Source organism: Salvelinus fontinalis, chromosome 14, assembly GCF_029448725.1.
Source record: "Salvelinus fontinalis isolate EN_2023a chromosome 14, ASM2944872v1, whole genome shotgun sequence".
In the NCBI taxonomy this organism is placed as follows: Eukaryota; Metazoa; Chordata; class Actinopteri; order Salmoniformes; family Salmonidae; genus Salvelinus; species Salvelinus fontinalis.
The window spans coordinates 3,996,701-4,024,610 of NC_074678.1; the positions used below are offsets into that span (position 1 = coordinate 3,996,701).

The 27,910-nt window shown below is 46.8% G+C and overlaps 1 protein-coding gene across 3 annotated transcripts in view; it reads right to left on the bottom strand.

Annotated features, from left to right (window-relative positions):
* Window positions 1–27,910, bottom strand: part of LOC129869415 (insulin receptor-like) — a 208,586-nt gene that overhangs the window by 33,435 nt on the left and 147,241 nt on the right. For all 3 annotated transcript variants that reach the window (XM_055943809.1, XM_055943808.1, XM_055943810.1), the window contains 7 exons: window positions 18,268–18,407; window positions 12,710–12,857; window positions 12,071–12,282; window positions 9,652–9,778; window positions 8,590–8,840; window positions 4,392–4,559; window positions 3,934–4,132 (listed from right to left, as the gene is read on the bottom strand). In XM_055943809.1, coding sequence (XP_055799784.1) covers window positions 3,934–4,132; window positions 4,392–4,559; window positions 8,590–8,840; window positions 9,652–9,778; window positions 12,071–12,282; window positions 12,710–12,857; window positions 18,268–18,407 — 1,245 coding nt within the window. The remainder of the gene's footprint in view (window positions 1–3,933; window positions 4,133–4,391; window positions 4,560–8,589; window positions 8,841–9,651; window positions 9,779–12,070; window positions 12,283–12,709; window positions 12,858–18,267; window positions 18,408–27,910) is intronic.

The following is a 27,910-nucleotide window of genomic DNA, read 5'->3' on the forward strand; positions in this document are numbered from 1 at the left end:
TGTTCTCAACACTTTGTTATGAAGGCATCTCTACTGTTCTCATACCTGATGTCAACACTTTGTTATGAAGGTATCTCTACTGTTCTCATACCTGATGTCAACACTTTGTTATGAAGGCATCTCTACTGTTCTCAACACTTTGTTATGAAGGTCTCTCTACTGTTCTCAACACTTTGTTATGAAGGCATCTCTACTGTTCTCATACCTGATGTCAACACTTTGTTATGAAGGTATCTCTACTGTTCTCAACACTTTGTTATGAAGGCATCTCTACTGTTCTCAACACTTTGTTATGAAGGCATCTCTACTGTTCTCAACACTTTGTTATGAAGGCATCTCTACTGTTCTCATACCTGATGTCAACACTTTGTTATGAAGGTATCTCTACTGTTCTCAACACTTTGTTATGAAGGCATCTCTACTGTTCTCATACCTGATGTCAACACTTTGTTATGAAGGCATCTCTACTGTTCTCAACACTTTGTTATGAAGGTCTCTCTACTGTTCTCAACACTTTGTTATGAAGGCATCTCTACTGTTCTCAACACTTTGTTATGAAGGCATCTCTACTGTTCTCAACACTTTGTTATGAAGGCATCTCTACTGTTCTCATACCTGATGTCAACACTTTGTTATGAAGGTATCTCTACTGTTCTCAACACTTTGTTATGAAGGTCTCTCTACTGTTCTCAACACTTTGTTATGAAGGTATCTCTACTGTTCTCAACACTTTGTTATGAAGGTCTCTCTACTGTTCTCAACACTTTGTTATGAAGGTCTCTCTACTGTTCTCATACCTGATGTCAACACTTTGTTATGAAGGTATCTCTACTGTTCTCAACACTTTGTTATGAAGGCATCTCTACTGTTCTCATACCTGATGTCAACACTTTGTTATGAAGGCATCTCTACTGTTCTCAACACTTTGTTATGAAGGCATCTCTACTGTTCTCAACACTTTGTTATGAAGGCATCTCTACTGTTCTCATACCTGATGTCAACACTTTGTTATGAAGGCATCTCTACTGTTCTCAACACTTTGTTATGAAGGTCTCTCTACTGTTCTCAACACTTTGTTATGAAGGTATCTCTACTGTTCTCAACACTTTGTTATGAAGGCATCTCTACTGTTCTCAACACTTTGTTATGAAGGTATCTCTACTGTTCTCAACACTTTGTTATGAAGGTCTCTCTACTGTTCTCAACACTTTGTTATGAAGGCATCTCTACTGTTCTCAACACTTTGTTATGAAGGCATCTCTACTGTTCTCATACCTGATGTCAACACTTTGTTATGAAGGTATCTCTACTGTTCTCAACACTTTGTTATGAAGGCATCTCTACTGTTCTCATACCTGATGTCAACACTTTGTTATGAAGGTATCTCTACTGTTCTCAACACTTTGTTATGAAGGCATCTCTACTGTTCTCATACCTGAGGTCAACACTTTGTTATGAAGGCATCTCTACTGTTCTCAACACTTTGTTATGAAGGTCTCTCTACTGTTCTCAACACTTTGTTATGAAGGTCTCTCTACTGTTCTCAACACTTTGTTATGAAGGCATCTCTACTGTTCTCAACACTTTGTTATGAAGGTATCTCTACTGTTCTCAACACTTTGTTATGAAGGCATCTCTACTGTTCTCAACACTTTGTTATGAAGGTCTCTCTACTGTTCTCAACACTTTGTTATGAAGGCATCTCTACTGTTCTCATACCTGATGTCAACACTTTGTTATGAAGGCATCTCTACTGTTCTCAACACTTTGTTATGAAGGCATCTCTACTGTTCTCATACCTGATGTCAACACTTTGTTATGAAGGTATCTCTACTGTTCTCAACACTTTGTTATGAAGGCATCTCTACTGTTCTCATACCTGATGTCAACACTTTGTTATGAAGGCATCTCTACTGTTCTCAACACTTTGTTATGAAGGTCTCTCTACTGTTCTCAACACTTTGTTATGAAGGCATCTCTACTGTTCTCAACACTTTGTTATGAAGGCATCTCTACTGTTCTCAACACTTTGTTATGAAGGCATCTCTACTGTTCTCATACCTGATGTCAACACTTTGTTATGAAGGTCTCTCTACTGTTCTCAACACTTTGTTATGAAGGTATCTCTACTGTTCTCAACACTTTGTTATGAAGGCATCTCTACTGTTCTCAACACTTTGTTATGAAGGCATCTCTACTGTTCTCATACCTGATGTCAACACTTTGTTATGAAGGTCTCTCTACTGTTCTCAACACTTTGTTATGAAGGCATCTCTACTGTTCTCAACACTTTGTTATGAAGGCATCTCTACTGTTCTCAACACTTTGTTATGAAGGTCTCTCTACTGTTCTCAACACTTTGTTATGAAGGTCTCTCTACTGTTCTCAACACTTTGTTATGAAGGCATCTCTACTGTTCTCAACACTTTGTTATGAAGGTATCTCTACTGTTCTCAACACTTTGTTATGAAGGTCTCTCTACTGTTCTCAACACTTTGTTATGAAGGCATCTCTACTGTTCTCAACACTTTGTTATGAAGGTCTCTCTACTGTTCTCAACACTTTGTTATGAAGGTATCTCTACTGTTCTCATACCTGATGTCAACACTTTGTGGATGTAACTCTGCAAAAATCATACACTCAATACACAAAAGTATGTGGACACCCCTTCAAATGAGTGGATTTGGCTATTTCAGCCACATCCTTTGCTGACAGGTGTATAAAATTGAGCACACTGCCATGCAATCTCCATATACAAACATTGGCAGTAGAATGACCTTACTAAAGAGCTCAGTGACTTTCAACGTGGCACCGTCAAAGGATGCCACCTTTCCAACAAGTCAATTTGTAAAATGTCTGCCCTGGTCAACTGTAAATGCTGTTATTTTGAAGTGACAACATCTAGGAGCAACAACGGCTCAGCTGCGAAGTGGTAAGCCACACAAGCTCACAGAACGGGACCGCCGAGTGCTAAAGCGCATAGCACGTAAAAATCGTCTGTCCTTGGTTGCAACACTCACTTCCCGAGTTCCAAACTACCTCTGGAAGCAACATCAGCACAAGAACTGTTCGTTGGGAAGTTCATGGAATGGGTTTCCATGGTTGAGTAGCCGCACACAAGACTAAACTCACCACTCACCAATGCCAAGCATCAGCAGGCGGGGTGTAAAGCTCGCTGCCATTGGACTTTGGAGCAGTGGAAATGCTTTCTCTATAGTGAAGAATCACGCTTCACCATCTGGCAGCCCGAAGGACGAATCTGGGTTTGGCGAATGCCAGGAGACTGCTACCTGCCCCAATGCATAGTGCCAACTGTAAAGTTTGGTGGAGAAGGAATAATGGTCTGGGGTTGTTTTTCATGGTTCGGGCCCCTTAGTTCCAGTGATGGGAAATCTTAACGCTACAGCATACAATGACATTCTAGACAATTCTGAGCTTCCAACTTTGTGGCAACAGTTTGGAGAAGGCCCTTTCCTGTTTCAGCATGACAATGCCCCCGTGCACAAAGCAAGGTCCATACAGAAATGGTTTGTCGAGATTGGTGTGGAAGACTTTGACTGGCCTGCACAGAGCCCTGACCTCAACCCCACCAAACACCTTTGGGATGAATTGGAACGCCGACTGCGAGCCAGGCCTAATCACCCAACATCAGTGCCCGACCTCACTAATGCTCTTGTGGCTGAATGGAAGCAAGTCCCCGCAGCAATGTTCCACAATCTAATGGAAAGCCTTCCCAGAAGAGTGGCGGCTGTTATAGCAGCATAGGGGGGACCAACTCCATATTAATGCCTTCCCAGAAGAGTTGAGGCTGTTACAGCAGCAAAGGGGGGGGACCAACTCCCTATTAATGCCCGTGATTTTGGAATGAGATGTTTTACGAGCAGGTGTCCACATACTTTTGATCATGTGGTGTAACTCTGCTTATAATCCTACCTGGGTTCAAACACTTCGTTGTGGATGTAGTTTTCAAAGGCCTTGCGGTACTCAGACTCATCGGCCTCCTTCTTGAGCTGGGTCTCTGTTTTGGGGCAGGAACAGCAGCGGCTCCCTGGCCCAGGCTCGTCTGTTTGGTTCCATTTCTGTTCCTCCTCAGTGTCTAGGTGGGTAGGAGCCCGCGACGGCAGCTTCATTCCTACAGACAGACGACAGTTACAATCCCAACTGTCACATCCCAACTAAATAAAGTTACATTTAAAAAAAAAAAGTTTTTTAACTGAATCCCAATGGTCCCAAATCTGCACCAAAATAGGGGATGACCCACAAATCCCGTTCTCATTGGTCAACGGATCATCAGACAAGACCCATGAGATCATCTGATACGATTTATTGATCTTTTCTTAAACTGTAATATGAAATAATCATGTGAATAATGACAATCGTCTGTGTCTCACCTTTCTGACAGTAGTCAAACTTGTAGAGGTCGCTGTCCTCAGGCTGCTGTTGACAGTACACCAGGTAGTGAGTGATGTTCCCGTTGGGATCCGTGGGGGGTTTCCACTTCAGGATGATTTGAGAGGACGAGTTGGACGAGGAGATGGGGTCCAGAGGCACCGACGGCTCTGAAATAACAACAAGATCAACATTGCTAGGAGTTAGAGAGTAGGGATTGTTATCAGACTGGGGCTGGAGGGGACCTATTGGTGGATAACAGACAGCTTTCTACAGTCTGTTATCTAGGATTACATCGTGTCTGTTAAGTACATAGCTAACCATGTAACTTGTGCCCTTAGTGTCATCATTGTAAAGAGTAAAGTCATGGTTGGCCTACCTTTTAAAATGTTTCACTAAAACGGTTTGATTCATAGGTGCTACCTAGTATTATGTCTGCTGGAGCAGTATGGGGACAAATTATACTGGTGTTAACTGTGTTTTTAACAGTGCTGCAGATTTGACCTTGGTGTGGGTAAATACATGTCAAATACTGCTATTCAAAATTATATGGGCTGGAAAATTCCATGGCATCACCAGCGGCAATGCATTTTTTAAATATATATTTTTTTAAATTGGCAGAGATTTTGCAGCATGCCAAATGAACGTCTAGGTAAACATGTCATTTTATGGGCTTGTGATGTTGCAGATGCAAATATGTTTTATTTACAGTACCATGTCAAAGCCTCTTTAAACTCCGCCCATATGGCTCGCCTCACTGATACGGACAGAGTGTTTTCTAGAAATGACCGTAATGCTTTTGAATAAGCACTTTTAGAGAGCAATGAACTAAAGTGGTACCAACTGATAAACCAAAGTAACAAAATGCTCACCTACTGCCTTTTAAATGACCTTTTGGGGCAGAACCCTGTGTACCGTTTTATCCATATTCAAAGGTATTTTTCTAAATGTGGAGTGGCCCCTCTCGCTATTGACACTCGTCGATACACAAACACTCCCCTTGGTAACCGTGTCTGTACTTTCAGTCACGATGGTTCCATTGAAACAGAAGCTCATACCTTGCTTTATGTGGGTTATATACAATACTATTAGGGATGATCTTTACTGTGGGTTATATACAATACCATTAGGGATGATCTTTACTGTGGGTTATATACAATACCATTAGGGATGATCTTTACTGTGGGTTATATACAATACCATTAGGGATGACCTTTACTGTGGGTTATATACAATACCATTAGGGATGATCTTTACTGTGGGTTATATACAATACCATTAGGGATGATCTTTACTGTGGGTTATATACAATACCATTAGGGATGATCTTTACTGTGGGTTATATACAATACCATTAGGGATGACCTTTACTGTGGGTTATATACAATACCATTAGGGATGATCTTTACTGTGGGTTATATACAATACCATTAGGGATGATCTTTACTGTGGGTTATATACAATACCATTAGGGATGATCTTTACTGTGAGTTATATACAATACCATTAGGGATGATCTTTACTGTGGGTTATATACAATACCATTAGGGATGATCTTTACTGTGGGTTATATACAATACCATTAGGGATGATCTTTACTGTGGGTTATATACAATACCATTAGGGATGATCTTTACTGTGGGTTATATACAATACCATTAGGGATGATCTTTACTGTGGGTTATATACAATACCATTAGGGATGATCTTTACTGTGGGTTATATACAATACCATGAGGGATGATCTTTACTGTGGGTTATATACAATACCATGAGGGATGATCTTTACTGTGGGTTATATACAATACCATGAGGGATGATCTTTACTGTGGGTTATACAACGACATTAGAAATGACCTTTTTTGTCAGCGTGAAAATGTTTATGGTCTTGATGAAAATAATAATTGTGAAATTTTATCAGACAACAATAATGTAGTAGAATGTTGTAAGGACGGAGGCCTGTGTTTGTGACTCAGTAGTAGAATGTTGTAAGGACAGAGGACTATGTTTGTGACTCACTAGTAGAATGTTGTAAGGTTGGAGGACTGTGTTTGTGACTCACTAGTAGAATAGTAGAATGTTGTAAGGACAGAGGACTGTGTTTGTGACTCAGTAGTAGAATGTTGTAAGGACAGAGGACTGTGTTTGTGACTCACTAGTAGAATGTTGTAAGGACAGAGGACTATGTTTGTGACTCACTAGTAGAATGTTGTAAGGTTGGAGGACTGTGTTTGTGACTCACTAGTAGAATGTTGTAAGGACAGAGGACTATGTTTGTGACTCAGTAGTAGAATGTTGTAAGGACAGAGGACTATGTTTGTGACTCACTAGTAGAATGTTGTAAGGTTGGAGGACTGTGTTTGTGACTCACTAGTAGAATGTTGTAAGGTTGGAGGACTGTGTTTGTGACTCACTAGTAGAATGTTGTAAGGTTGGAGGACTGTGTTTGTGACTCACTAGTAGAATGTTGTAAGGTCGGAGGACTGTGTTGGTGACTGGATATGGATATGGATATGTCTTTAGAACTTTAACATGGTCTTGCTGTCGGTGCCATATAGAAAAATAAATAGCAAACCCACGATGCCCTTCACAAATTGGTCACCACTGCCTTGTGGAGGAATTTAGGAAATGGTTGAAGGGAATGCTGGGAGATTTGGCGTCACCTTTGACCTTTTTAAACGTGTTGGCTGGAGTTTTACTGTTCTCTATTGCCATGGAAAGAGAGTTGTGACCGGTCGAGTGGGACTCTGGAAATTAGTATATATTTAGTATATAGTAGAATGTTGTAAGGACGGAGGACTGTGTTTGTGACTCACTAGTAGAATGTTGTAAGGACAGAGGACTGTGTTTGTGACTCACTAGTAGAATGTTGTAAGGACAGAGGACTATGTTTGTGACTCACTAGTAGAATGTTGTAAGGACAGAGGACTATGTTTGTGACTCACTAGTAGAATGTTGTAAGGACGAAGGACTGTGTTTGTGACTCACTAGTAGAATGTTGTAAGGACAGAGGACTGTGTTTGTGACTCACTAGTAGAATGTTGTAAGGACAGAGGACTATGTTTGTGACTCACTAGTAGAATGTTGTAAGGACGGAGGACTGTGTTTGTGACTCACTAGTAGAATGTTGTAAGGACAGAGGACTATGTTTGTGACTCACTAGTAGAATGTTGTAAGGACAGAGGACTATGTTTGTGACTCACTAGTAGAATGTTGTAAGGACCGAGGACTATGTTTGTGACTCACTAGTAGAATGTTGTAAGGACAGAGGACTATGTTTGTGACTCACTAGTAGAATGTTGTAAGGACAGAGGACTATGTTTGTGACTCACTAGTAGAATAGTAGAATGTTGTAAGGATGGAGGACTATGTTTGTGACTCACTAGTAGAATGTTGTAAGGACAGAGGACTGTGTTTGTGACTCACTAGTAGAATGTTGTAAGGACAGAGGACTATGTTTGTGACTCACTAGTAGAATGATGTACGGTTGGAGGACTGTGTTTGTGACTCACTAGTAGAATGTTGTAAGGACAGAGGACTATGTTTGTGACTCACTAGTAGAATGTTGTAAGGACAGAGGACTATGTTTGTGACTCACTAGTAGAATGTCGTAAGAACGAAGGACTGTGTTTGTGACTCACTAGTAGAATGTTGTAAGGACGGAGGACTGTGTTTGTGACTCACTAGTAGAATGTTGTAAGGACAGAGGACTATGTTTGTGACTCACTAGTAGAATGATGTACGGTTGGAGGACTGTGTTTGTGACTCACTAGTAGAATGTTGTAAGGACGGAGGACTGTGTTTGTGACTCACTAGTAGAATGTTGTAAGGACGGAGGACTGTGTTTGTGACTCACTAGTAGAATGTTGTAAGGACGGAGGACTGTGTTTGTGACTCACTAGTAGAATGTTGTAAGGACGGAGGACTGTGTTTGTGACTCACTAGTAGAATGTTGTAAGGACGGAGGACTGTGTTTGTGACTCACTAGTAGAATGTTGTAAGGACGGAGGACTGTGTTTGTGACTCACTAGTAGAATGTTGTAAGGACGGAGGACTGTGTTTGTGACTCACTAGTAGAATGTTGTAAGGACGGAGGACTGTGTTTGTGACTCACTAGTAGAATGATGTACGGTTGGAGGACTGTGTTTGTGACTCACTAGTAGAATGTTGTAAGGACGGAGGACTGTGTTTGTGACTCACTGGTGGCATTGGTGCGGACGTAGATGATTTCGCTCTTGGCCCCGTGGACCTGGTGTTCGTCTGAGGCGGAGAGCTGGGTCTTGACCATGATGGCGTACTGGGTCCAGGGCTTCATAGGATGGATGAGGAAGCCAGGCTCCGTCTGCTCCTTCCCTTCCGTGGCCCGGGGTGGAGGGTCGACGTCAGCTATCACCCAGCTGTTAGAGCCGCACGCGTCCTGGCCATCAAACTCTGTCACGTTCTTATAAGGCCTGGAGATGGAGAGGACAGAAAGACACTGACATACTAATAGTAGAGACATGACTGTTACTGTTACTAGCCGGCTACCACCTGCTACTCTAATCTACACCTTAGAGACTGCTGCCCTATCTACATAGTCATGGAACCTCCTATATAAAGTACACACCTTTTCGATTCAACACTTGACACCTAACAGCAGGGTTTGGCCCCCCCAAGCTATTGCCCCCCCCCCCAAGCTGGGCGATTAGGCCTGGCTCACAGTCGGCATTCCAATTCATCCCAAAGGTGTTTGATGGGGTTGAGGTCAGGGTTCTGTGCATGCCAGTCAAGGTCTTCCACACCAATCTTGACAAACCATTTCTGTATGGACCTCACTTTGCGCATGGGGGCATTGTCATGCTGAAACAGGAAAGGGCCTTCCCCAAACTGTGGCCACAAAGTCGGAAGCACAGAATTGTCTAGAATGTCATTGTATGCTGTAGCGTTAAGATTTCCCATCACTGGAACTAAGGAGCCTAGCCCGAACCATGAAAAACAGCTCCATTCCTCCCCCGCCAAACTTTACAGTTGGCACTACGCATTCGGGCAGGTGGCGTTCGCCAAACCCCGATTTTTACGCGCTACGTCCTTCAGCACTCAGCGGTCCCGTTCTGTGAGCTTGTATGACCTACCACTTCGCGGCTGAGACGATGTTGCCCCGACATGTTTCCACTTCACAATAACAGCAGTTACAGTTGACCAGGGCAGCTCTATCTCTCGGAGATAGTAACCTTGTCCCACAGGGCAAGAGCATAACTTACTCATGTATCGTTTTTTACTTACGCCTCTTTGTAGAGGACCATGAAGCCCAGTAGGTCTCTATAGTCCGGCGGCCAGAAGGGTTCCCACTTGAGGAGGATCTTGTCCGACTGTGTGCGCACCGTGGTGAAATTCAGGAACTGGGTCTCACCTGGTGACCAAGAAAAAGAGACAGACAGAGCTTTAGGACAGGAGTGATCAGGGTGAATCAGGGAAGTTGGAGAATAGCAATATTGTAGAAGAGGTAACTAAAAATGCTAGGCAACTGAAACAGCCCAGTGCTACACTGTAAATACAGGAGGACTGACCTACTGACCACTTTTATCCAAAGCAACTTACAGTCATGCGAGCATCCATTTTTGTATGGGTGGCCCAAAGAGGGAATCTAACACACCATCCTTTTGCAAGCACCACGCTCTATAACCTGAGCCATAAAGGATCACTAAATACTTGATAGTAAATGTTAACTGTATGTCACGCCTTGGGTAAAAGTGTCTGCTACATGACGACTATATGTGACTCGTTTCAGGAAACTAGGCGTATGTCGCGCATCACTTCGTCACAGGAGAGCCATTTGAACGTAAACTTTTTATTTATTTATCAAAATGTGTTTTTTTGGGGGCAGAAATGTTTTGAAATCAGTGGAATTAGAGTATGACGGCTAAGGAGAAAACTCAAGTCGTTTGACTGCAAAAATGCAGATGCAGTCGGAATGAGAACACAGAAGGCTATTGTATAAAACACCTGTCTCCGGATACAATCTTCAAACTAAGGGCAACCATGGCATCCGTGACAGAGGGAGACGCATCCATCCGTGTATAAGATAGTCTAGCTAGCTACATCTTCAGATATTACACGTTTCTCATTTCGTCAAAAAGTCATTAAGTTAAAGTGTATTGCTAGCTAGCTAGCTAATGTAAGCTGGCTGGCTCCCTAGCTTACCTTACGCGTATTATCTGTGTAGTAATATTATTCGTATTTCAGAGCCATTTGCATTGCTAGTTATCGCCTGAAGTTAGCTAGCTAACATTGAACCTGTTTGCTTAACTACCTGCAGATTCATGCAGGGTAGTAATGTTATGAGTTGGGATTAGGGTCGATTGTTTAGCTAGCTAGCTACATGTCTAAACAAAAGACTCCACTATGCAAGTAACTGCAGTAACAGTCAAAATGTTGGGCACAGCTACTCATTAAAGGGTTTTTCTTCATTTGTACTGTTTTCTACATTTCAACAGTTTAGAAAATAGTAAAAATGAAGAAAAACTCTTGAATGAGTAGGTGTCCAAACTTTTGACTGGTTCTATATTTCAATAGAATGTTTATGACATCTTGGCCATGTTCTGTTATAATCTCCACCCGGCACAGCCAGAAGAGGACTGGCCACCCCTCATAGCCTGGTTCCTCTCTAGGTTTCTTCCTAGGTTTTGGCCTTTCTAGGGAGTTTTTCCTAGTCACCGTTCTTCTACACCTGCATTGCTTGCTGTTTGGATTTTAGGCTGGGTTTCTGTACAGCACTTTGAGATATCAGCTGATGTACGAAGGGCTATATAAATACATTTGATTTGATTTGATTATGACGTCACTGCGACAACTGTCGATAGTCGTAGCTGGTAAATTCGCTTTGATCATCTACTCTCGTCTGAGTGTGCCAAAGCACAGAATAACAGATGAATTTACGAACGCTCAACACCCGTTGAATTTGGACGGTGTCAGTAAACGTTGGCCAAAAAATCCGTAATTAAATTGTTGCCAGCAGCACAGTTGCAGTCACCATCACTCTGGATAACAAAAAGACAGACCAATAAGCTCTGCTAGGGTGAGTAAAATGGTTAGAGTGAGCTGTTCTCTCATTTGTGTCTGGAAGTAGCTAGCAAGCTAGCCAACGTTAGCCAGTTAGTTTGGGTGCTTGACTACCGTTGTTAGGTTAGAACGCTCGGATCAACCCCACTCCTCGGCCAGAGCATCCAGTGTGCTCTCTGAACGAACGGACAATCTGACAGCACTCGAGTTTACGAACGCCCAGAGCACACTCGGGCACTCCAGAATAAATGTACGAACACACCCGTAGTATAAACCAGCCTTTAGTCTTGAACTCTTCGGTTGTTTAGTACATGGTCTCACATGTGAATCCTTAAAGAGATGGGTGGGGATAAAGCTTAAGAGGTTGTGAATGATGCTGAACGAGTGTAGACAAAGAAGAGCTCTCCAGTAGGTACCAAGGGCCATTTTCTCAAAAGTGAAGTTCAAAGCAGAACTACTTTCCTATTGTTCATCAACTATAGTGAATGATATACCAATTTCTAGCTCTGAGTCTCTACTTTTATTCAATGCAACAAATTATTATAATTTTTTTTTTTAAATGTTGCTACATAAGACCACCTCGAGCCAGTCGGTCACATAATATGATCACGTTTATCTAAAGTTCCACGTTGGCTGGTCTTACAGGAGGCCTGGTCTCCATCGGTCCTGCCGATTTCATTCTTGATGCCTCTCTCCTTGGTGCCCGTCACCACCTCCATCTTGCGGATCTCAGACATGCACAGCTTGGAGTTGTGAAGGAAGAACATGCGTCCCTGGAGGATGGTCAGGTTGTGTTTGTTCCAGTCCCACAGCTGACGCAAGTTCTGGTTGTCCAGAGCGTAGAACGAGTAGTTCCTGATAAAGTAGAGAGAGAGATATATATATATATAGAGAGAGAGAGACAGAGAGAGAGACAGAGAGAGAGACAGAGAGAGAGACAGAGAGAGAGAGAGACAGAGAGAGAGAGAGACAGAGAGAGAGAGAGACAGAGAGAGACAGAGAGAGAGAGACAGAGAGAGAGAGACAGAGAGAGAGAGACAGAGAGAGAGAGACAGAGAGAGAGAGACAGAGAGAGAGAGACAGAGAGAGACAGAGAGAGACAGAGAGAGACAGAGAGAGACAGAGAGAGAGAGACAGAGAGAGGTTGAGAAAATGAACTGACCTAAAGCAGTAGAACAAAAACAATCATATAAATCTACACACTGTTCTCCCAGGTACTATGTTAATTCAGACAACGTTTCAAACCCTAGTCTGATATAGTACACTACTACACAAGACCTACCCATCTTGGGTCGGCGTCTCTCCCCGGATGATGCGTAGCTTGCGGAGGAAGGAGAGAGAGACGAGGGCGTAGGCTCTCTTGATGGTCAGGTTGCCTGTTATCTCCTCCAGTTGACCCAGGTTAGCCTCCAGCTCTGCGGCTATGTTATCTGAGGTGGAAAGAGGAAACAGACGGACGGTCAGTCAGTCAATCAGTTAACCTCTGCTGCTATGAGAGGAAACAGTCAGTTTCCGACACCCAAGTGGAAATATAATTAGCATAATAAAAACATCTCCATAGAAAACAAATCTGTCAGTTTAAGATAGAGATATCTGTTTTGCATTGGACGCGTCTCAATCGCTCACTTCAGCTGACGTCACACTTCCACATCTGCGGTGAAAGGTGACGGAGCTAGAGCGGTGTTCGTTATGACCCCTCTATGGAAAGGTGACGGAGCTAGAGCGGTGTTCGTTATGACCCATCTATGGAAAGGTGACGGAGCTAGAGCGGTGTTTGTTATGACCCCTCTATGGAAAGGTGACGGAGCTAGAGCGGTGTTTGTTATGACCCCTCTATGGAAAGGTGACGGAGCTAGAGCGGTGTTCGTTATGACCCCTCTATGGAAAGGTGACGGAGCTAGAGCGGTGTTTGTTATGACCCCTCTATGGAAAGGTGACGGAGCTAGAGCGGTGTTCGTTATGACCCCTCTATGGAAAGGTGACGGAGCTAGAGCGGTGTTTGTTATGACCCCTCTATGGAAAGGTGACGGAGCTAGAGCGGTGTTTGTTATGACCCCTCTATGGAAAGGTGACGGAGCTAGAGCGGTGTTTGTTATGACCCCTCTATGGAAAGGTGACGGAGCTAGAGCGGTGTTTGTTATGACCCCTCTATGGAAAGGTGAGACTCTCACAAATACGTACATGTCGGTTGTTTTGCTCTAGACTTGTTTGAAGGTCCCTCGGTACATATGGAGTATATATGGAGACTGTTAAGTGCCAAAAATAAGGGGTTAAATACAGGGTTAAATACGGGGTTAAATACAGGGTTAAATAAGGGGTTAACCCCTTATGTAACCCTGTATTTAACCCCTTATGTAACCCTGTATTTAACCCCTTATGTAACCCTGTATTTAATCCCTTATTTAACCCCTTATGTAACCCTGTATTTAACCCCTTATGTAACCCTGTATTTAACCCCTTATGTAACCCCTTATGTAACCCCTTATGTAACCCTGTATTTAACCCCTTATTTAACCCTGTATTTAACCCTGTATTTAACCCTGTATTTAACCCCTTATTTAACCCCTTATTTAACCCCTTATGTAACCCCTTATGTAACCCCTTATGTAACCCTGTATTTAACCCCTTATTTAACCCTGTATTTAACCCCTTATTTAATCCCTTATGTATCCCTGTATTTAACCCCTTATGTAACCCTGTATTTAACCCCTTATGTAACCCTGTATTTAACCCCTTATGTAACCCTGTATTTAACCCCTTATGTAACCCTGTATTTAACCCCTTATGTAACCCTGTATTTAACCCCTTAACCCCTTATTTAACCCTGTATTTAATCCCTTATTTAAATACAGGGTTAAATACAAGGGAACGAGCAGGTGTGTCAAAATAGCAGTAAAGCCAGACAAAAATGATCACCCACATTTTTTTTATACTTCAAGAGGTCTTAAAATTCAAAATCAAATACCAAAATGACATGTGTGTGACAAATAAAATTTTATTTGATTTTCACCTCTGCTGCTATATTGACTGAGGTAACGAGAGGAAACAGACAGTTAGTTAACCTCTGCTGCTATATTGACTGAGGTAACGAGAGGAAACAGACAGTTAGTTAACCTCTGCTGCTATATTGACTGAGGTAACGAGAGGAAACAGACAGTTAACCTCTGCTGCTATATTGACTGAGGTAGCGAGAGGAAACAGACAGTTAACCTCTGCTGCTATATTGACTGAGGTAACGAGAGGAAACAGACAGTTAACCTCTGCTGCTATATTGACTGAGGTAACGAGAGGAAACAGACAGTTAACCTCTGCTGCTATATTGACTGAGGTAACGAGAGGAAACAGACAGTTAACCTCTGCTGCTATATTGACTGAGGTAACGAGAGGAAACAGACAGTTAACCTCTGCTGCTATATTGACTGAGGTAGCGAGAGGAAACAGACAGTTAACCTCTGCTGCTATACTGACTGAGGTAACGAGAGGAAACAGACAGTTAGTTAACCTCTGCTGCTATATTGACTGAGGTAACGAGAGGAAACAGACAGTTAGTTAACCTATGCTGCTATATTGACTGAGGTAACGAGAGGAAACAGACAGTTAGTTAACCTCTGCTGCTATATTGACTGAGGTAACGAGAGGAAACAGACAGTTAGTTAACCTCTGCTGCTATATTGACTGAGGTAACGAGAGGAAACAGACAGTTAGTTAACCTCTGCTGCTATATTGACTGAGGTAACGAGAGGAAACAGACAGTTGACCTCTGCTGCTATATTGACTGAGGTAACGAGAGGAAACAGACAGTTAACCTCTGCTGCTATATTGACTGAGGTAACGAGAGGAAACAGACAGTTAACCTCTGCTGCTATATTGACTGAGGTAACGAGAGGAAACAGACAGTTAACCTCTGCTGCTATATTGACTGAGGTAACGAGAGGAAACAGACAGTTAACCTCTGCTGCTATATTGACTGAGGTAACGAGAGGAAACAGACAGTTAGTTAACCTCTGCTGCTATATTGACTGAGGTAACGAGAGGAAACAGACAGTTAACCTCTGCTGCTATATTGACTGAGGTAACGAGAGGAAACAGACAGTTAGTTAACCTCTGCTGCTATATTGACTGAGGTAACGAGAGAAAACAGACAGTTAGTTAACCTCTGCTGCTATATTGACTGAGGTAACGAGAGGAAACAGACAGTTAGTTAACCTATGCTGCTATATTGACTGAGGTAACGAGAGGAAACAGACAGTTAGTTAACCTCTGCTGCTATATTGACTGAGGTAACGAGAGGAAACAGACAGTTAGTTAACCTCTGCTGCTATATTGACTGAGGTAACGAGAGGAAACAGACAGTTAACCTCTGCTGCTATATTGACTGAGGTAACGAGAGGAAACAGACAGTTAGTTAACCTCTGCTGCTATATTGACTGAGGTAACGAGAGAAAACAGACAGTTAGTTAACCTCTGCTGCTATATTGACTGAGGTAACGAGAGGAAACAGACAGTTAGTTAACCTCTGCTGCTATATTGACTGAGGTAACGAGAGGAAACAGACAGTTAACCTCTGCTGCTATATTGACTGAGGTAACGAGAGGAAACAGACAGTTAACCTCTGCTGCTATATTGACTGAGGTAACGAGAGGAAACAGACAGTTAACCTCTGCTGCTATATTGACTGAGGTAACGAGAGGAAACAGACAGTTAACCTCTGCTGCTATACTGACTGAGGTAAAGAGAGGAAACAGACAGTTAACCTAGTGAGGCTGGTTTGTTGATTGGAAGTGAGGATGGTTGGTTGGTAGTGAGGGTGGTTGGTAAGGTGGTTGGTTGGTAGTGAGGGTGGTTGGTTGGTTGGTAGTGAGGGTGGGTGGGTGGTTGGTAGTGAGGGTGGGTGGTAGTGAGGGTGGGTGGTAGTGAGGGTGGTAGGTAGTGAGGGTGGTAGGTAGTGAGGGTGGTAGGTAGTGAGGGTGGTAGGTAGTGAGGGTAGGCGGTAGTGAGGGTGGTAGGTAGTGAGGGTAGTAGGTAGTGGGGGTGGTAGGTGGTAGTGGTAGGTAGTGAGGGTGGTAGGTAGTGAGGGTGGTAGGTAGTGAGGGTAGGTGGTAGTGAGGGTAGGTGGTAGTGAGGGTGGGTGGTAGTGAGGGTGGGTGAGTGGTAGTGAGGGTGGGTGAGTGGTAGTGAGGGTGGGTGGTAGTGAGGGTGGGTGGTAGTGAGGGTGGGTGGTAGTGAGGGTGGGTGGTACTGAGGGTGGTAGGTAGTGAGGGTGGGTGGTAGTGAGGGTGGGTGGTACTGAGGGTGGTAGGTAGTGAGGGTGGTGGTAGTGAGGGTGGGTGGTAGTGAGGGTGGGTGGTAGTGAGGGTGGGTGGTAGTGAGGGTGCGTGGTAGTGAGGGTGCGTGGTAGTGAGGGTGCGTGGTAGTGAGGGTGGTAGGTAGTGAGGGTGGTAGGTAGTGAGGGTGGGTGGTAGTGAGGGTGGGTGAGTGGTAGTGAGGGTGGGTGGGTGGTAGTGAGGGTGAGTGGTAGTGAGGGTGGGTGAGTGGTAGTGAGGGTGGGTGAGTGGTAGTGAGGGTGGTTGGTTGGTAGTGAGGGTGGGTGGTAGTGAGGGTGGGTGGTAGTGAGGGTGGGTGAGTGGTAGTGAGGGTGGGTGAGTGGTAGTGAGGGTGGGTGGGTGGTAGTGAGGGTGGGTGGTAGTGAGGGTGGGTGGTAGTGAGGGTGGGTGGTAGTGAGGGTGGTAGGTAGTGAGGGTGGGTGGTAGTGAGGGTGGGTGGTACTGAGGGTGGTAGGTAGTGAGGGTGGTGGTAGTGAGGGTGGGTGGTAGTGAGGGTGGGTGGTAGTGAGGGTGGGTGGTAGTGAGGGTGCGTGGTAGTGAGGGTGCGTGGTAGTGAGGGTGCGTGGTAGTGAGGGTGCGTGGTAGTGAGGGTGGTAGGTAGTGAGGGTGGTAGGTAGTGAGGGTGGGTGGTAGTGAGGGTGGTAGGTAGTGAGGGTGGGTGGTAGTGAGGGTGGGTGGTAGTGAGGGTGGTAGGTAGTGAGGGTGGGTGGTAGTGAGGGTGGGTGGTAGTGAGGGTGGTAGGTAGTGAGGGTGGTAGGTAGTGAGGGTGGGTGGTAGTGAGGGTGGTAGGTAGTGAGGGTGGGTGGTAGTGAGGGTGGGTGGTAGTGAGGGTGGGTGGTAGTGAGGGTGCGTGGTAGTGAGGGTGGTAGGTAGTGAGGGTGGTAGGTAGTGAGGGTGGGTGGTAGTGAGGGTGGGTGGTAGTGAGGGTGGGTGGTAGTGAGGGTGGGTGGTAGTGAGGGTGGTAGGTAGTGAGGGTGGGTGGTAGTGAGGGTGGGTGGTAGTGAGGGTGGTAGGTAGTGAGGGTGGGTGGTAGTGAGGGTGGGTGGTAGTGAGGGTGGGTGGTAGTGAGGGTGGTAGGTAGTGAGGGTGGGTGGTAGTGAGGGTGGGTGGTAGTGAGGGTGGTAGGTAGTGAGGGTGGGTGGTAGTGAGGGTGGTAGGTAGTGAGGGTGGTAGGTAGTGAGGGTGGGTGGTAGTGAGGGTGGGTGGTAGTGAGGGTGGTAGGTAGTGAGGGTGGTAGGTAGTGAGGGTGGTAGGTAGTGAGGGTGGTAGGTAGTGAGGGTGGTAGGTAGTGAGCGTGGGTGGTAGTGAGGGTGGTAGGTAGTGAGGGTGGTGGTAGTGAGGGTGGGTGGTAGTGAGGGTGGGTGGTAGTGAGGGTGGGTGGTAGTGAGGGTGGTAGGTAGTGAGGGTGGTTGGTAGTGAGGGTGCGTGGTAGTGAGGGTACGTGGTAGTGAGGGTGCATGGTAGTGAGGGTGCATGGTAGTGAGGGTGGTTGGTAGTGAGGGTATACTGTACTTACTTCCTCCACGGATCTTGATAACCAGGCTCCCGTTGAGCACAGTGCATCCTCTAAGAGCCTGGGCTGCTGTCACAGAGTCTACGACCTTCACCCCCGAACACATCTTAGGACATAGGCCGGCGCACGGAGTACAGTTCAACCTGTAGAGAGGGAAACACACACTGGTTATAGAACACCGTCACACCCTTTACACATGGCAGCTTCACCTCACAATATGCTAGCTAATAAGGAAATGGTATTTCATCCAAGCAAAGGAATTCTATAACTGTTGTCTGTGTGATTCAAATCAGTGCTGTCAAAGTTTGAGATAAACCTCACGAGATGCCCAACCGGTTTGTTCTTACGGCCCCACGTCACTTCATTACCCAACAGGTGAACAACGCCCCCAGAACAGGAACACTATGCTCTTGTCACCTCTAAATCAAAACGCTTTGGATGTTTGTGTCGCGCCTATCTCACAAGAATAGAACAGGATGGAAGGGCCGTGACACTGGGACAAGTTGGCCCCTTTCCGGCTCTTCTGAAAAAACAGTGTTTTACAAGAGGAGCGGACAAAGGTGTTGAAAAGAGGTTGAACTACACTACATGACCAAAAGTATGCGGACATCTGCTCGTCAAACATCTCATTTACATGGAGCTGGTCCCCCCTTGCTGCTATAACATCCTCCACTCTTCTGGGAAGTCTTTCCATTAGATGGTGGAACATTGCTGCGGGGACTTGCTTCCATTCAGCCACAAGAGCATTACGAAGGTCGGGCACTGATGTTGGGCGATTAGGCCTGGCATGCAGTCGGTATTCCAATTCATCCCAAAGGTGTTTGATGGGGTTGAGGTCAGGGCTCTGTACAGGCCAGTTAAGTTCTTTCACACCAATCTCAACAAACCATTTCTGTATGGACCTCACTTTGTGCACAGGGGCATTGTCATGCTGAAACAGGAAAGGGCCTTCTCCAAACTGTTGCCACTGCACAAGAACAGCAAGTCAATAACTGACTTGTTGGAAAGGTGGCATCCTATGACGGTGCCACGTTGAAAGTCACTGAGGTCTTCAGTAAGGCCATTCTACTGCCAATGTTTGTCTGTGGAGATTGCATAGCTGTGTGCTCGATTTTATACACTTGTCAGCAACGGGTGTGGCTGAAATAGCCTAATCCACTAATTGGAAGGGGTGTCCACATACTTCTGTATATATATATATATATATAGTGTTATCTCTGTCTGCGAGATAACAGTCTGGAGTCCTAGATTTGGCCTGATATACACTGGAGCCAGGAGTCTACCAATGGTGAAATACTTGAGTTATAAGAAAACCGTTGAGTAGTAATAAAGTAACAATATTATACTACAACTATACAAGTAAATCTGTGTATTATATTATATATATACTAATACATGACTATATGGTATTAGTACACTTGATTCAAAGTATTTTCCATATATTGGAGTCAAAGTGTGTAGTGTCAGGGATTCCAGTCTGCTTGTACAGCCAGAGGTACAGCCAGAGGTACAGCCAGAGGTAGAGCCAGAGGTAGAGCCAGAGGTAGAGCCAGAGGTAGAGCCAGAGGTAGAGCCAGAGGTACAGCCAGAGGTACAGCCAGAGGTAGAGCCAGAGGTACAGCCAGAGGTACAGCCAGAGGTAGAGCCAGAGGTACAGCCAGAGGTAGAGCCAGAGGTAGAGCCAGAGGTAGAGCCAGAGGTACAGCCAGAGGTAGAGCCAGAGGTACAGCCAGAGGTAGAGCCAGAAGTACAGCCAGAGGTAGAGCCAGAGGTACAGCCAGAGGTAGAGCCAGAGGTACAGCCAGAGGTAGAGCCAGAGGTACAGCCAGAGGTAGAGCCAGAGGTACAGCCAGAGGTAGAGCCAGAGGTACAGCCAGAGGTAGAGCCAGTGGTAGAGCCAGAGGTACAGCCAGAGGTACAGCCAGAGGTACAGCCAGAGGTAGAGCCAGAGGTACAGCCAGAGGTAGAGCCAGAGGTAGAGCCAGAGGTACAGCCAGAGGTAGAGCCAGAGGTAGAGCCAGAGGTACAGCCAGAGGTAGAGCCAGAGGTAGAGCCAGAGGTACAGCCAGAGGTACAGCCAGAGGTAGAGCCAGAGGTACAGCCAGAGGTAGAGCCAGAGGTACAGCCAGAGGTAGAGCCAGAGGTAGAGCCAGAGGTACAGCCAGAGGTACAGCCAGAGGTAGAGCCAGAGGTAGAGCCAGAGGTACAGCCAGAGGTAGAGCCAGAGGTACAGCCAGAGGTACAGCCAGAGGTACAGCCAGAGGTACAGCCAGAGGTACAGCCAGAGGTAGAGCCAGAGGTACAGCCAGAGGTACAGCCAGAGGTAGAGCCAGAGGTAGAGCCAGAGGTACAGCCAGAGGTACAGCCAGAGGTAGAGCCAGAGGTACAGCCAGAGGTAGAGCCAGAGGTACAGCCAGAGGTAGAGCCAGAGGTACAGCCAGAGGTAGAGCCAGAGGTAGAGCCAGAGGTAGAGCCAGAGGTACAGCCAGAGGTACAGCCAGAGGTACAGCCAGAGGTACAGCCAGAGGTAGAGCCAGAGGTACAGCCAGAGGTACACCCAGAGGTAGAGCCAGAGGTAGAGCCAGAGGTACAGCCAGAGGTAGAGCCAGAGGTACAGCCAGAGGTAGAGCCAGTGGTAGAGCCAGAGGTACAGCCAGAGGTACAGCCAGAGGTAGAGCCAGAGGTAGAGCCAGAGGTACAGCCAGAGGTAGAGCCAGAGGTAGAGCCAGAGGTACAGCCAGAGGTAGAGCCAGAGGTACAGCCAGAGGTACAGCCAGAGGTACAGCCAGAGGTACAGCCAGAGGTAGAGCCAGAGGTACAGCCAGAGGTACAGCCAGAGGTACAGCCAGAGGTACAGCCAGAGGTACAGCCAGAGGTAGAGCCAGAGGTAGAGCCAGAGGTACAGCCAGAGGTAGAGCCAGAGGTAGAGCCAGAGGTAGAGCCAGAGGTACAGCCAGAGGTACAGCCAGAGGTAGAGCCAGAGGTACAGCCAGAGGTACAGCCAGAGGTAGAGCCAGAGGTAGAGCCAGAGGTACAGCCAGAGGTACAGCCAGAGGTACAGCCAGAGGTACAGCCAGAGGTACAGCCAGAGGTAGAGCCAGAGGTAGAGCCAGAGGTACAGCCAGAGGTAGAGCCAGAGGTACAGCCAGAGGTAGAGCCAGAGGTACAGCCAGAGGTACAGCCAGAGGTACAGCCAGAGGTAGAGCCAGAGGCAGAGCCAGAGGTAGAGCCAGAGGTACAGCCAGAGGTAGAGCCAGAGGTAGAGCCAGAGGTACAGCCAGAGGTACAGCCAGAGGTACAGCCAGAGGTAGAGCTGTTGCGGTGACCGTATTACCGTCACACCGGCAGTCATGACCGCAGTCAAATTCCACGTGAACGGTCACGGTAATCTCCTCTTAAGCACTCTGAATATGCGTTGGTAGTACCCAACTCTCTAATGATCATCAGGTCCTAATGGCCTGGTCCTCAGGGCTCTATTGTTCATCCATCAGGTCCTAATGGCCTGGTCCTCAGGGCTCTATTGTACATCCATCAGGTCCTAATGGCCTGGTCCTCAGGGCTCTATTGTTCATCCATCAGGTCCTAATGGCCTGGTCCTCAGGGCTCTATTGTACATCCATCAGGTCCTAATGGCCTGGTCCTCAGGGCTCTATTGTACATCCATCAGGTCCTAATGGCCTGGTCCTCAGGGCTCTATTGTTCATCCATCAGGTCCTAATGGCCTGGTCCTCAGGGCTCTATTGTTCATCCATCAGGTCCTAATGGCCTGGTCCTCAGGGCTCTATTGTACGTCCATCAGGTCCTAATGGCCTGGTCCTCAGGGCTCTATTGTTCATCCATCAGGTCCTAATGGCCTGGTCCTCAGGGCTCTATTGTTCATCCATCAGGTCCTAATGGCCTGGTCCTCAGGGCTCTATTGTACATCCATCAGGTCCTAATGGCCTGGTCCTCAGGGCTCTATTGTTCATCCATCAGGTCCTAATGGCCTGGTCCTCAGGGCTCTATTGTTCATCCATCAGGTCCTAATGGCCTGGTCCTCAGGGCTCTATTGTTCATCCATCAGGTCCTAATGGCCTGGTCCTCAGGGCTCTATTGTTCATCCATCAGGTCCTAATGGCCTGGTCCTCAGGGCTCTATTGTACGTCCATCAGGTCCTAATGGCCTGGTCCTCAGGGCTCTATTGTTCATCCATCAGGTTCTAATGGCCTGGTCCTCAGGGCTCTATTGTTCATCCATCAGGTCCTAATGGCCTGGTCCTCAGGGCTCTATTGTTCATCCATCAGGTCCTAATGGCCTGGTCCTCAGGGCTCTATTGTTCATCCATCAGGTCCTAATGGCCTGGTCCTCAGGGCTCTATTGTTCATCCATCAGGTCCTAATGGCCTGGTCCTCAGGGCTCTATTGTTCATCCATCAGGTCCTAATGGCCTGGTCCTCAGGGCTCTATTGTTCATCCATCAGGTCCTAATGGCCTGGTCCTCAGGGCTCTATTGTTCATCCATCAGGTCCTAATGGCCTGGTCCTCAGGGCTCTATTGTTCATCCATCAGGTCCTAATGGCCTGGTCCTCAGGGCTCTATTGTTCATCCATCAGGTCCTAATGGCCTGGTCCTCAGGGCTCTATTGTTCATCCATCAGGTCCTAATGGCCTGGTCCTCAGGGCTCTATTGTTCATCCATCAGGTCCTAATGGCCTGGTCCTCAGGGCTCTATTGTACATCCATCAGGTCCTAATGGCCTGGTCCTCAGGGCTCTATTGTTCATCCATCAGGTCCTAATGGCCTGGTCCTCAGGGCTCTATTGTTCATCCATCAGGTCCTGATGGCCTGGTCCTCAGGGCTCTATTGTACATCCATCAGGTCCTAATGGCCTGGTCCTCAGGGCTCTATTGTTCATCCATCAGGTCCTCAGGGCTCTATTGTTCATCCATCAGGTCCTAATGGCCTGGTCCTCAGGGCTCTATTGTACATCCATCAGGTCCTATTGGCCTGGTCCTCAGGGCTCTATTGTCCCTCCATCAGGTCCTAATGGCCTGGTCCTCAGGGCTCTATTGTTCATCCATCAGGTCTTAATGGCCTCATACTCAGAGCTCTATTGTCCCTCCATCAGGTCCTAATGGTCTGGTACTCAGGGCTCTATTGTTCATCCATCAGGTCCTAATGGCCTGGTCCTCAGGGCTCTATTGTTCATCCATCAGGTCCTAATGGCCTGGTCCTCAGGGCTCTATTGTACGTCCATCAGGTCCTAATGGCCTGGTCCTCAGGGCTCTATTGTTCATCCATCAGGTCCTAATGGCCTGGTCCTCAGGGCTTTATTGTACGTCCATCAGGTCCTAATGGCCTGGTCCTCAGGGCTCTATTGTTCATCCATCAGGTCCTAATGGCCTGGTCCTCAGGGCTCTATTGTACATCCATCAGGTCCTAATGGCCTGGTCCTCAGGGCTCTATTGTACATCCATCAGGTCCTAATGGCCTGGTCCTCAGGGCTCTATTGTTCATCCATCAGGTCCTAATGGCCTGGTCCTCAGGGCTCTATTGTTCATCCATCAGGTCCTAATGGCCTGGTCCTCAGGGCTCTATTGTCCCTCCATCAGGTCCTAATGGTCTGGTACTCAGGGCTCTATTGTTCATCCATCAGGTCCTAATGGCCTGGTCCTCAGGGCTCTATTGTTCATCCATCAGGTCCTAATGGCCTGGTCCTCAGGGCTCTATTGTCCCTCCATCAGGTCCTAATGGTCTGGTCCTCAGGGCTCTATTGTTCATCCATCAGGTCCTAATGGCCTGGTCCTCAGGGCTCTATTGTTCATCCATCAGGTCCTAATGGCCTGGTCCTCAGGGCTCTATTGTACATCCATCAGGTCCTAATGGCCTGGTCCTCAGGGCTCTATTGTTCATCCATCAGGTCCTCAGGGCTCTATTGTTCATCCATCAGGTCCTAATGGCCTGGTCCTCAGGGCTCTATTGTACATCCATCAGGTCCTATTGGCCTGGTCCTCAGGGCTCTATTGTCCCTCCATCAGGTCCTAATGGTCTGGTACTCAGGGCTCTATTGTTCATCCATCAGGTCCTAATGGCCTGGTCCTCAGGGCTCTATTGTTCATCCATCAGGTCCTAATGGCCTGGTCCTCAGGGCTCTATTGTCCCTCCATCAGGTCCTAATGGTCTGGTCCTCAGGGCTCTATTGTTCATCCATCAGGTCCTAATGGCCTGGTCCTCAGGGCTCTATTGTTCATCCATCAGGTCCTAATGGCCTGGTCCTCAGGGCTCTATTGTACATCCATCAGGTCCTAATGGCCTGGTCCTCAGGGCTCTATTGTTCATCCATCAGGTCCTCAGGGCTCTATTGTTCATCCATCAGGTCCTAATGGCCTGGTCCTCAGGGCTCTATTGTACATCCATCAGGTCCTATTGGCCTGGTCCTCAGGGCTCTATTGTCCCTCCATCAGGTCCTAATGGCCTGGTCCTCAGGGCTCTATTGTCCATCCATCAGGTCTTAATGGCCTCATACTCAGAGCTCTATTGTCCCTCCATCAGGTCCTAATGGTCCGGTACTCAGGGCTCTTTTGTTCATCCATCAGGTCCTAATGGCCTTGTCCTCAGGGCTCTATTGTTCATCCATCAGGTCCTAATGGCCTGGTCCTCAGGGCTCTATTGTTCATCCATCAGGTCCTAATGGCCTGGTCCTCAGGGCTCTATTGTTCATCCATCAGGTCCTAATGGCCTGGTCCTCAGGGCTCTATTGTTCATCCATCAGGTCCTAATGGCCTGGTCCTCAGGGCTCTATTGTACATCCATCAGGTCCTAATGGCCTGGTCCTCAGGGCTCTATTGTTCATCCATCAGGTCCTAATGGCCTGGTCCTCAGGGCTCTATTGTTCATCCATCAGGTCCTAATGGCCTGGTCCTCAGGGCTCTATTGTTCATCCATCAGGTCCTAATGGCCTGGTCCTCAGGGCTCTATTGTTCATCCATCAGGTCCTAATGGCCTGGTCCTCAGGGCTCTATTGTACATCCATCAGGTCCTAATGGCCTGGTCCTCAGGGCTCTATTGTTCATCCATCAGGTCCTAATGGCCTGGTCCTCAGGGCTCTATTGTACATCCATCAGGTCCTAATGGCCTGGTCCTCAGGGCTCTATTGTACGTCCATCAGGTCCTAATGGCCTGGTCCTCAGGGCTCTATTGTTCATCCATCAGGTCCTAATGGTCTGGTCCTCAGGGCTCTATTGTTCATCCATCAGGTCCTAATGGCCTGGTCCTCAGGGCTCTATTGTTCATCCATCAGGTCCTAATGGCCTGGTCCTCAGGGCTCTATTGTTCATCCATCAGGTCCTAATGGCCTGGTCCTCAGGGCTCTATTGTTCATCCATCAGGTCCTAATGGCCTGGTCCTCAGGGCTCTATTGTCCCTCCATCAGGTCCTAATGGTCTGGTCCTCAGGGCTCTATTGTTCATCCATCAGGTCCTAATGGCCTGGTCCTCAGGGCTCTATTGTACGTCCATCAGGTCCTAATGGCCTGGTCCTCAGGGCTCTATTGTTCATCCATCAGGTCCTAATGGCCTGGTCCTCAGGGCTCTATTGTACGTCCATCAGGTCCTAATGGCCTGGTCCTCAGGGCTCTATTGTACATCCATCAGGTCCTAATGGCCTGGTCCTCAGGGCTCTATTGTACGTCCATCAGGTCCTAATGGCCTGGTCCTCAGGGCTCTATTGTTCATCCATCAGGTCCTAATGGCCTGGTCCTCAGGGCTCTATTGTTCATCCATCAGGTCCTAATGGCCTGGTCCTCAGGGCTCTATTGTACATCCATCAGGTCCTAATGGCCTGGTCCTCAGGGCTCTATTGTTCATCCATCAGGTCCTAATGGCCTGGTCCTCAGGGCTCTATTGTACATCCATCAGGTCCTAATGGCCTGGTCCTCAGGGCTCTATTGTTCATCCATCAGGTCCTAATGGCCTGGTCCTCAGGGCTCTATTGTCCCTCCATCAGGTCCTAATGGTCTGGTCCTCAGGGCTCTATTGTTCATCCATCAGGTCCTAATGGCCTGGTCCTCAGGGCTCTATTGTACATCCATCAGGTCCTAATGGCCTGGTCCTCAGGGCTCTATTGTACATCCATCAGGTCCTAATGGCCTGGTCCTCAGGGCTCTATTGTTCATCCATCAGGTCCTAATGGCCTGGTCCTCAGGGCTCTATTGTCCCTCCATCAGGTCCTAATGGCCTGGTCCTCAGGGCTCTATTGTCCCTCCATCAGGTCCTAATGGCCTGGTCCTCAGGGCTCTATTGTACATCCATCAGGTCCTAATGGCCTGGTCCTCAGGGCTCTATTGTACATCCATCAGGTCCTAATGGCCTGGTCCTCAGGGCTCTATTGTTCATCCATCAGGTCCTAATGGCCTGGTCCTCAGGGCTCTATTGTCCCTCCATCAGGTCCTAATGGTCTGGTGCTCAGGGCTCTATTGTTCATCCATCAGGTCCTAATGGTCTGGTGCTCAGGGCTCTATTGTTACTCTAGTACTCTCTGACATCAATGCAATCGAAAATCACATCAAACACTTATCATCAAAACAGGTGCTTTTGGTGCTTTTAAAACTCACCACACTGTGATTGATCAATTTGAATAAATAAGTTCAACAGGTTGAACCTGAATGGGAAAACATGGTGGTTCTGGATGTCGTTTCAAAGCCTAGCACAACAAAACGGACAGCGCTTTCTAAGGGGATGATTCATTCAAAACATCCATATGAGTATTAGAGCTGATGCATAGAGGTATATATGAGCCCAAACCCGAAAAAACCCCACCTGAATTAAAATACTGGATTGTGCCATTATACAATACATAGCTTACTACATATTACACAGGGCAGAAAAACACTTTTTAAAATGTATTTAAGATGTCTTTGGTACATAGTCTAGCCTATACTCCAATATTAAACACATTTGGGGCAGGCAGGTAGCCTAGTGGTTAGAGTAGTAACTAGTAACCGAAAGGTTGCAAGATCGAATCCCCCGAGCTGACAAGGTAGAAATCTGTCGTTCTGCCCCTTGAACAAGGCAGTTAACCCACTGTCCTAGGCTGTCGTTGAAAATAAGAATTTGTTCTTAACTGACTTGCCTAATTAAATAAAAGGTCAAATAAATAAGCCTACAATTATAGTGTATTTGAATAGCCTAGTAATAGGGCATTTTTATATATTTCCATAGTTAATAGTTTGACATTACCTTTAGCTATAGAGTATCTTACCACTGTGCGTTTCCAACTCCTCCCCTCTCTCCTTCATTCCTTTCTTCAGCGGGCATAGAGAGGGGCTGTCAACAGTTTAATTGAATTTGTTTCATTGTGAAAACATGTTACTATCGATGTTCCCGAACAGATTTCACTTGGTTTCCAAAATTAAGCACTGGGTAAGCTGCAGGAACAGGGTTTGGAGAGCCCGTGGCATACAGACTACAGGGTAGCTGCAGGAACAGGGTAGGAGAGCCCACGGCATACAGAGTACAGGGTAGCTGCAGGAACAGGGTTTGGAGAGCCCGTGGCATACAGAGTACTGGGTAGCTGCAGGAACAGGGTTTGGAGAGCCCGTGGCATACAGAGTACTGGGTAGCTGCAGGAACAGGGTTTGGAGAGCCCGTGGCATACAGAGTACTGGGTAGC